The 10,310-nt window shown below is 49.0% G+C and overlaps 3 protein-coding genes across 3 annotated transcripts; 1 reads left to right on the top strand and 2 right to left on the bottom strand.

Annotated features, from left to right (window-relative positions):
* Positions 1 to 1,086: 1,086 nt before the first annotated feature.
* Positions 1,087 to 2,277, bottom strand: BBA_10070 (kynurenine 3-monooxygenase; the record flags this gene model as incomplete). Its single annotated transcript, XM_008605167.1, has 3 exons — positions 1,087 to 1,761; positions 1,908 to 2,062; positions 2,184 to 2,277. 3 exons carry the CDS (start codon positions 2,275 to 2,277, stop codon positions 1,087 to 1,089), a joined length of 924 nt encoding a protein of 307 aa, XP_008603389.1.
* A 3,317-nt stretch (positions 2,278 to 5,594) lies between these two features.
* On the top strand, positions 5,595 to 7,674 carry BBA_10069 (histone-lysine N-methyltransferase; the record flags this gene model as incomplete). The annotated part of the gene is made up of 4 exons (XM_008605166.1): positions 5,595 to 6,124; positions 6,669 to 6,773; positions 7,242 to 7,323; positions 7,372 to 7,674. The coding sequence occupies 4 exons, from the start codon at positions 5,595 to 5,597 to the stop codon at positions 7,672 to 7,674; spliced, it is 1,020 nt and encodes a 339-aa protein (XP_008603388.1).
* A 95-nt stretch (positions 7,675 to 7,769) lies between these two features.
* Positions 7,770 to 9,056, bottom strand: BBA_10068 (uncharacterized protein; the record flags this gene model as incomplete). Its single annotated transcript, XM_008605165.1, has 3 exons — positions 7,770 to 8,693; positions 8,761 to 8,974; positions 9,022 to 9,056. The coding sequence occupies 3 exons, from the start codon at positions 9,054 to 9,056 to the stop codon at positions 7,770 to 7,772; spliced, it is 1,173 nt and encodes a 390-aa protein (XP_008603387.1).
* Between the last annotated feature and the right edge of the window lie 1,254 nt (positions 9,057 to 10,310).

Raw genomic sequence — 10,310 nt, 5'->3', positions numbered from 1 at the left:
GGCCAACCTGGCGTCGGTATTTTGGGACCAGGGCCGATGGGAGGAGGCGGAGAGGCTTTTTGTGCAGGTGATGGAGACGAGCAAGACGAAGCTTGGGGCGGACCATCCCTCCACGCTGAACAGCATGCATAACCTGGCATATACTTTCAAAAGTCTTGGGCGTCTTCAAGAGGCGCTTGAGTTGATGGATCGCTGCGCTTCTCTTCGCCGCCATGTTATTGGCCTGCAACATCCAGATTCCTCGTCTTCAATGAGAGCATTAGAGTTGTGGCGGCAAGGTAGCGGGTAGTATGTCGCCGGAAGAGTATTCACTACAGCACATGATATCTACTATGATGAATCGCTAGCTGCTTTCGGATCCGGTTCTACATTTAGCATCTGAAACAGCTTGGACGCATCCCACTGTCATCTAACTCTGTTAATTGATCTACACTGGTGTCCTGGCATCCATCTTGAGCAGCCAAGCTTCGCAAGGAATTACTCATCGAAGTAAATGGATTCGGAGATGGGCTTTCTGTCAATTACTTCATTTTTCGCCTCTTCTCACAATTTATATCTCCTACATGGGTAAGTAGACACGTGGTATGGCCCCTTCTAGACACCTTGTCAAAGGGACAAGCGCCCATTCGTACACCTTTTGGGGCTTTCAATGGAAAGCTGTATTTCGAAAGAATCGCGCCAGAAGCTGTATTTACACAACATTACAATGCATACTGTAGATCTCAATAAACTGTCAACAAGCAAAAAAGCTGGTGAAATGGTGGGCTGGGTGTCAGGAAACCCGTCAGGCGAATGTACACGAGATTGACTTTCATGCGCGGGTAGATTACTTCCATGACGGGTCAGATGGTAAAACGTGGTGGCGAAGACGCTGGAGAAAGTAGCTCTCAGCTAGGTCGCACTGTGAAGCTAAGCCCAATTAAGCGAGAAACTGCTAGTACCTGCTGGTACTTACACGCTAGCCTGTCAAGAAGCAATGTGCCTAAAACATCCATCAATAACAGACGCAATTTCTAGCTGCCTAGATACAAATCAAGTAGCCCCAAGTACTTGCAACTTTTGGCTGCAGTAGCTTAGAAAGAGGGACTAGGTTGAAAAGCGGAACGCCTTTTTGCCCATGGCTGTACCCACGTTCATTCCTTGATAGAAAGGAAGCATGGCATGTGCTGCGTCTCCAAGGATGACGCCGGACGATCCAAAATGGTACGGTCTGCACTTGACGCTGATCAAAGGCTGCTGGGGACTTTCGTGGAGTGATTGGATAAGGTACTTGTCCGAGATGTGATTTCGCACTCCTGGAAAGTTTGCATCGAAAATTGAAGGAATTTGGGATTCATCAGCCTTCAGCGTGGCAAAGATACCCGCTGGCATGAAGACGGTGCAGGCAAATAGCCGTCCTAATCCGGTCAGAGATGGCAAACAGAGAAATTTACGGGCGCTGAATTCGAAGTATCTTACTTTGTTGGGAATGGCAATGAATGCGAAATCTCCCGCGGGCCAAATGTGCAGGTAGTTCGGCATGATCTTCCACCCGCGTGCTCCGTCGTTGTGTGCTTTGCCGGGCTTGATGTTGAACTCACACCACAACAGTTCAATGTACTCGTGTTGATAATCCATGCAAGAGACTTTCATCATGTTGTAACGGACGGTAGAGTGCGCGCCGTCAGCACCGAGCATCATGTCAAATTTGACCTCGGCACTATGGGAGAGCCAGTCTTCGTCTTCAAACAAAGCCGTGCCATGAAAATTGGCACGAACGAACTTGTATTGAAGAATATTTTGATATTAGGAAGTACATCAAGCGAATCGAGAAGTGCACAAGTCAGATCCTTGCAATCAATAGCGAGGTTGTTCTGCCATATTTAATACTCCATAGTTACATGACAGTGCCGCGGCCGATCACATACGTTGTCGAGAGTATCAAAACCTTCGGACAGTTCAAACGTGTCTCCGAATGATTTTTTCCCGTGAATCATCCTACCTCGAATGGGTATCGAGGCATCAATAACGCGCTGGAGGAGATCTGGTTGCTCCGCTTTACGCAAGGCCTTCATGCCGCGCTCTGAGATTGTCAGGTTCATAGACCTAGCGGTGCCAAAAGAGCCAGACCCGGGACGACGTGGATATGTGCATTGTCAATTGTCAGAAGTTGGACCAAGACGACTTTCCAGTGAGAGGCATACCTGGGCGAAGCTCATAAACCTCCACATTGTAGCCTCGCTGAGCAGCATATAGCGCGGCCAATGACCCAACCGGGCCAGCACCAACAATGGCCATTTTCTGGGGTTGCATTCGGACGGCAAACGTGTAGCAAAAGAGGGCTTTTTCTTCGGCCGACCACTAATGTAACTAACGTATAGAAAGACGAGGGCAAAACTCGATGCGGTCATGAAATACGCGCCTGCAAACAGTCGTTGGAAATGTTTGGGGCATACAATATCTAGGTTGAAGAAAAACAAGACTTTGGCGTCGGCTACAGAAACTGCTCCCCGCTCTGCGGCTCGCTCAAATCTCTCCGCGCCATGACTAAACATTTGCGTGCACAGGTAACATTGATATTCATCAGCGCCGAAACTTGCTTCCTCTGCATTAGGAAGTGCCAGAGTTGCCGTTCAACAACTTCAACGAGAACACAGGGTCAGAGATTGTGTTTTTACTTGCGCTGTTCACAAAAGGCTTATTAATACTATGTCGTTACAGTATCATGGCCACGAAAAGCACTTCAGAGCTCGATACACACATCAAAAAAAGTCAGCACTCGGATTGCAAACTATTGGACGTGGGCGAACCCGTTCTGCTGCGAAGTATATTGTGCTCCATGGTTTGTATGTAAATATCTTGCCTAGTGATCAAAGATACCGCATTGACTTTCCATCCGCTCGTCGATTCCGTATGCGCTAACATTTAGTGTCGCAGGGCTCCCTCGTCTACTATGAATCGCGTCGCATTCCATCTCATTCGCGCAATCCCAGCTATCTACTCCGCTAGCCGCGTTCAAAAAGAGCATTCGCCTTCGACGCAAGCTGTGTCGCTAATACAAGCAGAATTTAAAAACTTCCCTTAATAAAGGGATCTCCTTGTTGAAAGAGGAGAGCCAGTTGCCCTGAGAAACTCTATCCACTGTCTCTCTTCATCATCCCGGGACTTCGGCACTCGTTTCCATATAGTGGTATGTGCCGTACAAGTGGAAGCTGGAGGATTTCTTTGCGCAGGAGCCGCAGGCAGAACCCCTTTGGTAGGATAGATAAGCCCACTGAACGGATCATCATCATCGAATTCAACCGATTCCAGTAAATCTTTTCTGTCGTTCCATGCTCGAACGACTCTGGCCGACCATCTGTCTCCTGAAAGCACCTGAAGATGTTTTTTGTCGGCGTAGAATGATGCGCTTCCACGGAGATACAAACTTTCATCTTTCAGAAGTCCGCTCAGATCGATATATGCCCTTTCTCCAGTTTCATCTGATGGCAGACCAGTAACATGCAGCTCATTCAGCTGACAGCCAAGCTGATGTGTGGCCATATCATGAAACTCAGGGCCGGGCATTGGTACAAGCTCCGTTGAAAAGTTGACCAAGTCCAACCGCAACGATGTCAAATTCGGAAGCATAAACAGCCGCGGCAGCTGGTCTAAGTGGTCACACGGCGACCGTAAGGCCGCCAGAAAATCCACAATCTGCAGCCAAGTATAGCAACGAAAACCACCAGGGACTAGAGGGAACCGTTGCAAACGCCTTTGTACTTTGAGAGGCCTGTTAGTCTTCAGGTCGGGATGATAGTCAGCCTCAAGCATGTGTTGGCGGTCTGTATCATCAAAGTAATGCGCAATGACGCGCAATGTGATATGCTTGATCGTCCGGCGGAAGCGTAAATCTAGCCTCTTGAGTTGGCGAAGAGCTTGTGGAGAGGTAAATATGAATTGATTCCGCTCCCATAAGTATGCTGTTCCTTCGTCGTGTAATGCTCGGCACGTAGATAGGAAATGGATGGCGATCTGGTTGCCTCTGCATTTTTCGAGAGTAGACAAGTTTCAGACGAAGGTGGTGAGAGAGGATCGATGATGGGGTGAGGACTTGTCATGGCAAACTTGAGGACATGCAATAGAAGCTCCGTTGGTAAGCGGGCAGGTCGAGGGATGTGCCTTTTATTGCGCGCTTCATTCAGATGTTCTCGTGAGACGCAGGACCACGGAACTCCATGATATCTTAAAAGTTTCTTGAGTCGCGTATTTTCTGCTACCAATTTCTCATTGCAAAGAAGAATTGTAGTCTCGTAAGTCTCGGTTTGATCCTCTCGGTCTCGGCATTCCCGTGGAATTACCTATCACCTGTCAGTCTTGACGTGTGAGTCATATAGATTACGTACAATTTGATCCATTCTGGCTTAGAACTCGTATTCGCTCTCTGGATATTCGCTGCGCGCCCAAGAATTCAGCCAATGTCCAACAGGCGATTGTGGTATTCATACTGCACTATATCGCTTTCGTTGTCCGACAAAATGTAATATTGTTGTCAGTTTCCGTTCAACTCACCTCCGCCAATATGATAATACATACCTAGAGCACTTTATGCAATGGGTAGAGTTGGGCCAGTTTCGGCCATAGTTCGCTGGGTTAAGGGTAACCAGAAAGGGCTTCCAGCAGCAGAAACCGGCCCAATAACGAAGCTCAAGAGCGCTGATCTGAGCATCAAAAAGGCTGCTGCACTGTACCTCAAGAAAGCACCTCCGCCGTCAAGAGAAATGCCTCATGAAGAACGGTCTTGATACTTTTACAATGAGCTGTCACAAAGCTCTTCTAGCATCGACCCTGGAACGAGCGTTGTATGGTACTCACGCTGTGGTGTCTTATGAATTCACTCGCGACACCCATTCCAGTTTGGCTCAGGGTCATTCACAACACGCGATCGATGAAGAGCCCAACAGTGCTCCCCAGCTAAACAAATTCACATTTGCTTTCGCATACAACAAGTTAACGGCATCAATTGTACTGTAGCCGATAAATTTCGCGATTCAAACTGATCGTGTAGGTTTGAAATTGCGTCAGCACCGTTTTCAGTCGTCTTACTACGGCGCAGTATGTTCACCGGCCGAGGCATTGCCAATGCTGCTCGAATTTTCCCATGTGTGGGAGTCGTAAAGGCCGTGTCGAAAGCCATAGAAGCAGCTGCTCTATGTTGCCGAGAAGTCTCCGTCAGATTGGCCAAAGTGCAAGCCAAGCAGTACGGCAATTCAGGTTACCGTACGATTTTTGCAATGGCCTCTGACCGATCGAACAACAACTGATATCACCAGCACTCCGCTTGCCACACGCAAAATGAGACGTGGCAAGTTTGAAAGGATCGATGACGCATCCATGCTGAAGCGCCTTGGTCTGAAGCAAATATGACCCTAAAGGCATGCAAGCGTCAGATCACTGTGGCATACACTTGACCGCAGAATCAAGCAGGCTGAGCACGTGAGACAGCCATCTCAACAATATATAAAGGTAATGCGTCTCCTCGCGTGGAGAACTTGATTCCTTACTCTCACATCTATCAAAATCTCGCTGCGCTGTTTGTAATCCTGCTATAAACAGCACAAGTCCCCGTGGAGTCGATGAAGGCCTTTGCCACTCTTCGAGCCTCCCTATCTCCTAGTGGCCGGTTTACTTCACGGATACAGGCATCGACTCAGCGACGAGCCGCTTGTCGTCGCCGTTGCGAACTTCTAGGCGGGAACTCATCTCCGCGCCAACACTCGCAGAATCAAACCACCGACAACGAAAAGTTTACCAAGCGTTCTCGATCAACACCACCCGTGTGGTCTCAGCGTGCTCGCAGCATCATTAGGAAGCTACAGAAGCTCGTGCAAGCCGAGCCATTGCCTTGCGGCAGCCCCGGCATGCTATGCGACGACTTGTGTCAGAATCGAAGGATGGATTACTGGTGCGATGATGACAACTGCTCCGTCGGTGCATCGTGCACCAACAGATGCATCGATAACGGTCAAAGCTATTACGAGACCTACTATACCATGCACAAAGGACAAGGGCTACGCAGTACTTTGTTAATACCGCCGAACACGTTTCTCGGCGAATACGAAGGCAAGTATATCACACGAGAGCAAGCCTTGCGGCAATGTAGGAGGTACGCTGAATACAAGGTACAATAACCCTGTTTGCCTCCTTATTGCTCTCACTGACTTCGTATCGCGCAGCACCATTATATGGTAGATATTGGGTATGATCTCGTGTGCGATGCAACCGAGGCTCATAGTCTTATTCGTCAGGTCAATCACAGTTGCGAGCCAAATTGCATTTTGAAAGTGCAATTCAGCTCGGGTGGGCCACGTCTCGGACTTTTTTCGGCGTATGAGCCTATCGAGCCGCAGAGCAAACTTACTTTCATTTACAACTTCCAGCTTTTCCCTGGGAAGTGTGCGCAGCGATGCATGTGCGGTGCCGACAAGTGTAGGGGCTACATTGTTTCTCCAGCTAGCAATGCTGCAGAAAAAAAGACACTCTCCCGAGATGCAGAACAAGATCAAAAACAGAATCGCGAATTTCCGTTTCAGAGGGATGGAAGCCTTTCAGATCCCATAGTCATTGACTGAATACATAACGCTGACGGAATAGTCGCAGAGGTCACCAAAGCAGTCTTCTAGCCAGAGCTATACGTAACGGGCTAACAGTGGACACAACAGGCACATAATTCTTATTTCTGTTGCTGCGCTCGAGACACTTCTCTGTCGTTTTGTATGGAATGAGATGCAAGCAAAAAAGGGAGAACGTGCCGTGTAAGCTTACGCCAAGGAGCTACTTCTGGCCCTGGAGCTAGTGCGGCAACTATGCAGCAACGGGAGCACGAATGTGAATAGTCCAATGTCTGTCAGGTACTTGAAAGAAAATGATAAGCTAGGATAAGTCGCTTCTTCTGATCCCGTTTATGTGCTACGCTTTCATCGTGAATCAACGATGCCGTGATGCCTTCACCCCGGCACAGCAATGTGGAGCGACGGCGGGAGAGAGATAATTGTCGCCTGACACTATCCAGATATATAAGTATGACTATGCGAACTGCTTTTTGTGGGAAGATACTGACGCCGAGTGGATGAGCGACTGGGCATCGCCGTGACTCCTTCCGAGGTGCGCCTGAACCCTCGGCCGCTGGATGGCTATAGCTGGAAAGCGTGTCCCGGACATGAGAGCTTTTTCGATCTCGTTTTCGCTAAGAACTTGAGTGATCAGTCTATCAGCACATATAGACTGCTGGCCAGACATGTTGGGAAGACATTTGAAGCAGTGTCGGCAGAAGCCAGTGAGGAAAGCGCCAACCTGATCCTTTCAGTAAGTAGACTCGAAGATCAGATATGTTGACTCGCTAACTATCTTGAGCCATCGTCGAGCAAGCTCTACGCCGAGAATGAGCAGCTCCGGACAGAGAACTTGTCGCTCTCACAACAGGTTCAACAGCTGTCAGACGCTTTGGAGAAGGAAACTGAGCAGAAGCTTACTGTCGTAAGTCAGAACGAGGAACTACGTCAGGATTTGCAATCCGCCAAAGAAACTATTATTCAGCGCACGGACGAAGTGCTACGGTATCAGACGGCGTTGTCGAATTGGTTCCGTGAGCTAGACAAAGCGATGCCAGCGCTTGATGATCTTCGGCACACAATGATAGAAGGTGCAACTATGTAGCAGACTGCCATAAAACGCGGAAAGAATTGAATCACAGAAAAGCTCGGGAGAGGTAGCACTATACAGCGTCATGAAAAAATCGCGAATCTTTTATATTATTCGCTGGTCTCAGCACCAATATGTAAAGTAAAACGATTACCCGCTTCGTCTATGCCGCTAAGCATTATAGACACGGCCCTACGCGTGAAGCGCTGCACGCACAGCCTAAGCTGTTCTTCTAGAGCCTCCAAGCAGGCCGTTCCAGCACAATCCGCCGCATCGTCGTATCGTTTTCGCTTGCTGGGACGTGTAACATGGCCATTGAGGTCGTGTCGAACTAGGTCTGCCTCGGTCGTTGTTTGTTGCGCTGCCGTCATGTTTTGCGGACTAAGGTCCGGACGATGATAGTGAAACAGCGGGCTTGTGGGGCTGCCCCGAGCCTGGTTGGTCTCTGTGTGCTTCGCGGTCGTAGTGTCGTCGTTGACAAACCGCCCCCAGTCATTGTCTCGCAAGGGGTCAGTCGGGCACTCCAGTGAGGGATCGAGAGGCAAATCCAAAGCATTCGGCCTGGCGCTGTCGCTTGCCGGGCTCCGACCAAATCTGATGCTGTCGTGTCCTTGGTGGGTGCATTGCGTTTGTGGTTGACAAAAGGAGCATAAGGAGTCTCTGGAGGAAGCAGGCATTGCGTTCAGTGTAGGGACCTTGGAAAGTAAACTTTGTGCAATGACTGCGTTGCATCTTATCAACGCAGGCTCTGCGGGTGTTAAAAGCTTATGCCAGCTCTGCCGGCAGGAAAAGGCGCAAGCAAGAATGACCAGGTATGCGCGATCAGGAATATAGAAGTTGACGTGGTGAAGGCAGCCGCTCGCGGTGGCGTGGCGCAGAAGACTGATCATGCCTAGAAGGGCGTGGGGCCCGAAATGGATGCTGTGGCAGGGGCGACCATGATAGCGACACGCCTTACTGACTTGCCACAAAGATCTGTGTGCGGAGGCCGCATATGAGCGCCGTGCACAGCAAATATCGTCAAGACGGCGCGACTGTATTAAGTCAAAAATCGCTGTTTTGGCTAGATATGGCGAAGCTGTCCACGAACGATTTTTGTACAGTAGTTATTTCGCCAAAATCCGCCTGGTGGTAGATGCTGCCATTGGTCTTGCTCGGACAATTGAGCGAAAAGTGCCAGCCATGTTGGAAAGAAGCAAACTGCTTCTGACTAGGAGACCATCCAACAAATTTCCCATAACGATGAGCGATTGCGGCAAGACCGCGGATGTTTGCGCCCATGAACGCGATCCAGAATGGGACAAAATAGCTCAACCTATTTAAACTAAGATCTCAAGTACTGTTTTATTATTGCCGACTCACCGGCACCTATGGCTCTTATGAAAAGAGTAAAACATCTTGTATTAATATCCTTATGGACTTTGATGACGGGTTGCGCTGCAGGACATCAGGCCCGCGTTGAAAATCATTGCCCCTTCCCAATTTACCTGCGATCTGTTCAACAACTTATTCTTGAGCCGTCTCCCGTCTATCGAATCGATCCCGGACAGGCATATTCCGAAAGTTACAAGCCAGTGGATAATGGTACTGGGGTCTCAACCAAAATAAGTAGAGTGCTATCTATGACAGGTCCTATCACGCAGTTTGAATACGCCTTCGTGCCCCAGCAAACGCCAAACTTATTCTACGATCTATCCGATATCAACGACGGGAATCCACGCCAGTTCTGTGACTTTGGTCTCGCGTTGTATCCTTCTTCCCTTGAATGTTCTCCCATCATTTGTCCGGCAGATTGTCGACGATCTTGCTCACAAGTATACAATAAGTTTGATGATGACTCTGCCACCCGAGGCTGTCATGAAGAGTCATTGGCCTTAATTCTTTGTATTGATGGGCACGACTCGCTCTTGTAAAGCCTCATCGAGCGAAACACAGAGGAACTGTTTGCACGCAGAGTCGGGCAAAGGTAACTCATCCCGTCGATACAGAAAAGGGCGAATAGAGCGTAGCGACAGCCTGGTCCAGGCTGTAGCGTCGGTAAAACCTATTGCGTATCCAAAACTTTTGGCAAGTCATTCTTCTGCAGAGCGTCATGACCGATCTCTCGTTTAGATGTCCCCTGCAGAGCGTCATGATTGATCTCTTGTTTAGATGTCCTACCCTCAATAATCTACACAATTAGCAGTGAGCTCATCATAGATGTATGTATACAAAGCGCTATAGGCTTACCATTGCGTTTAGATCTGGGAAAGCCATGCCTAGTGGGCAGTGTTGAGTGACATGCCATACCGCTCGGGGATGCTCGTACACGAGAAGTGCTGGCACATTTCCGCTGTTACCGAGTTTTTACGCGGCATGCTAGGGAAAGAGCAGTGTCCTCGCGGCGCATGACTTCAATAGAAAGATTTGTGGAAAGAAAATTGGTCTCAATTTTCAGAATTATTTTTCAAAAGCGGTTTTCGGACATGCCACACACATACTTATAGCTGTAGAAACGTCACGTCGTCCGCAACCTGGCTTGAGGAGCAAAAAAGGGCGGTTCTTGTCCTTCTAGACTGTGAAAAGCAACGGGCTGTTCGTCCGAGCTGCTCCTTGGCAGCCAATTCTTACTCGCAGCACTCTATGGGGTGCGCCATGGGGTGTGTAATGGT

This window comes from Beauveria bassiana, assembly GCF_000280675.1.
Source record: "Beauveria bassiana ARSEF 2860 unplaced genomic scaffold BBA_S00085, whole genome shotgun sequence".
NCBI classification, from domain to species: domain Eukaryota; kingdom Fungi; phylum Ascomycota; class Sordariomycetes; order Hypocreales; family Cordycipitaceae; genus Beauveria; species Beauveria bassiana.
The sequence above is the reverse complement of the archived record's forward strand: the minus strand, read 5'-3'. Positions and strand labels throughout refer to the sequence as shown.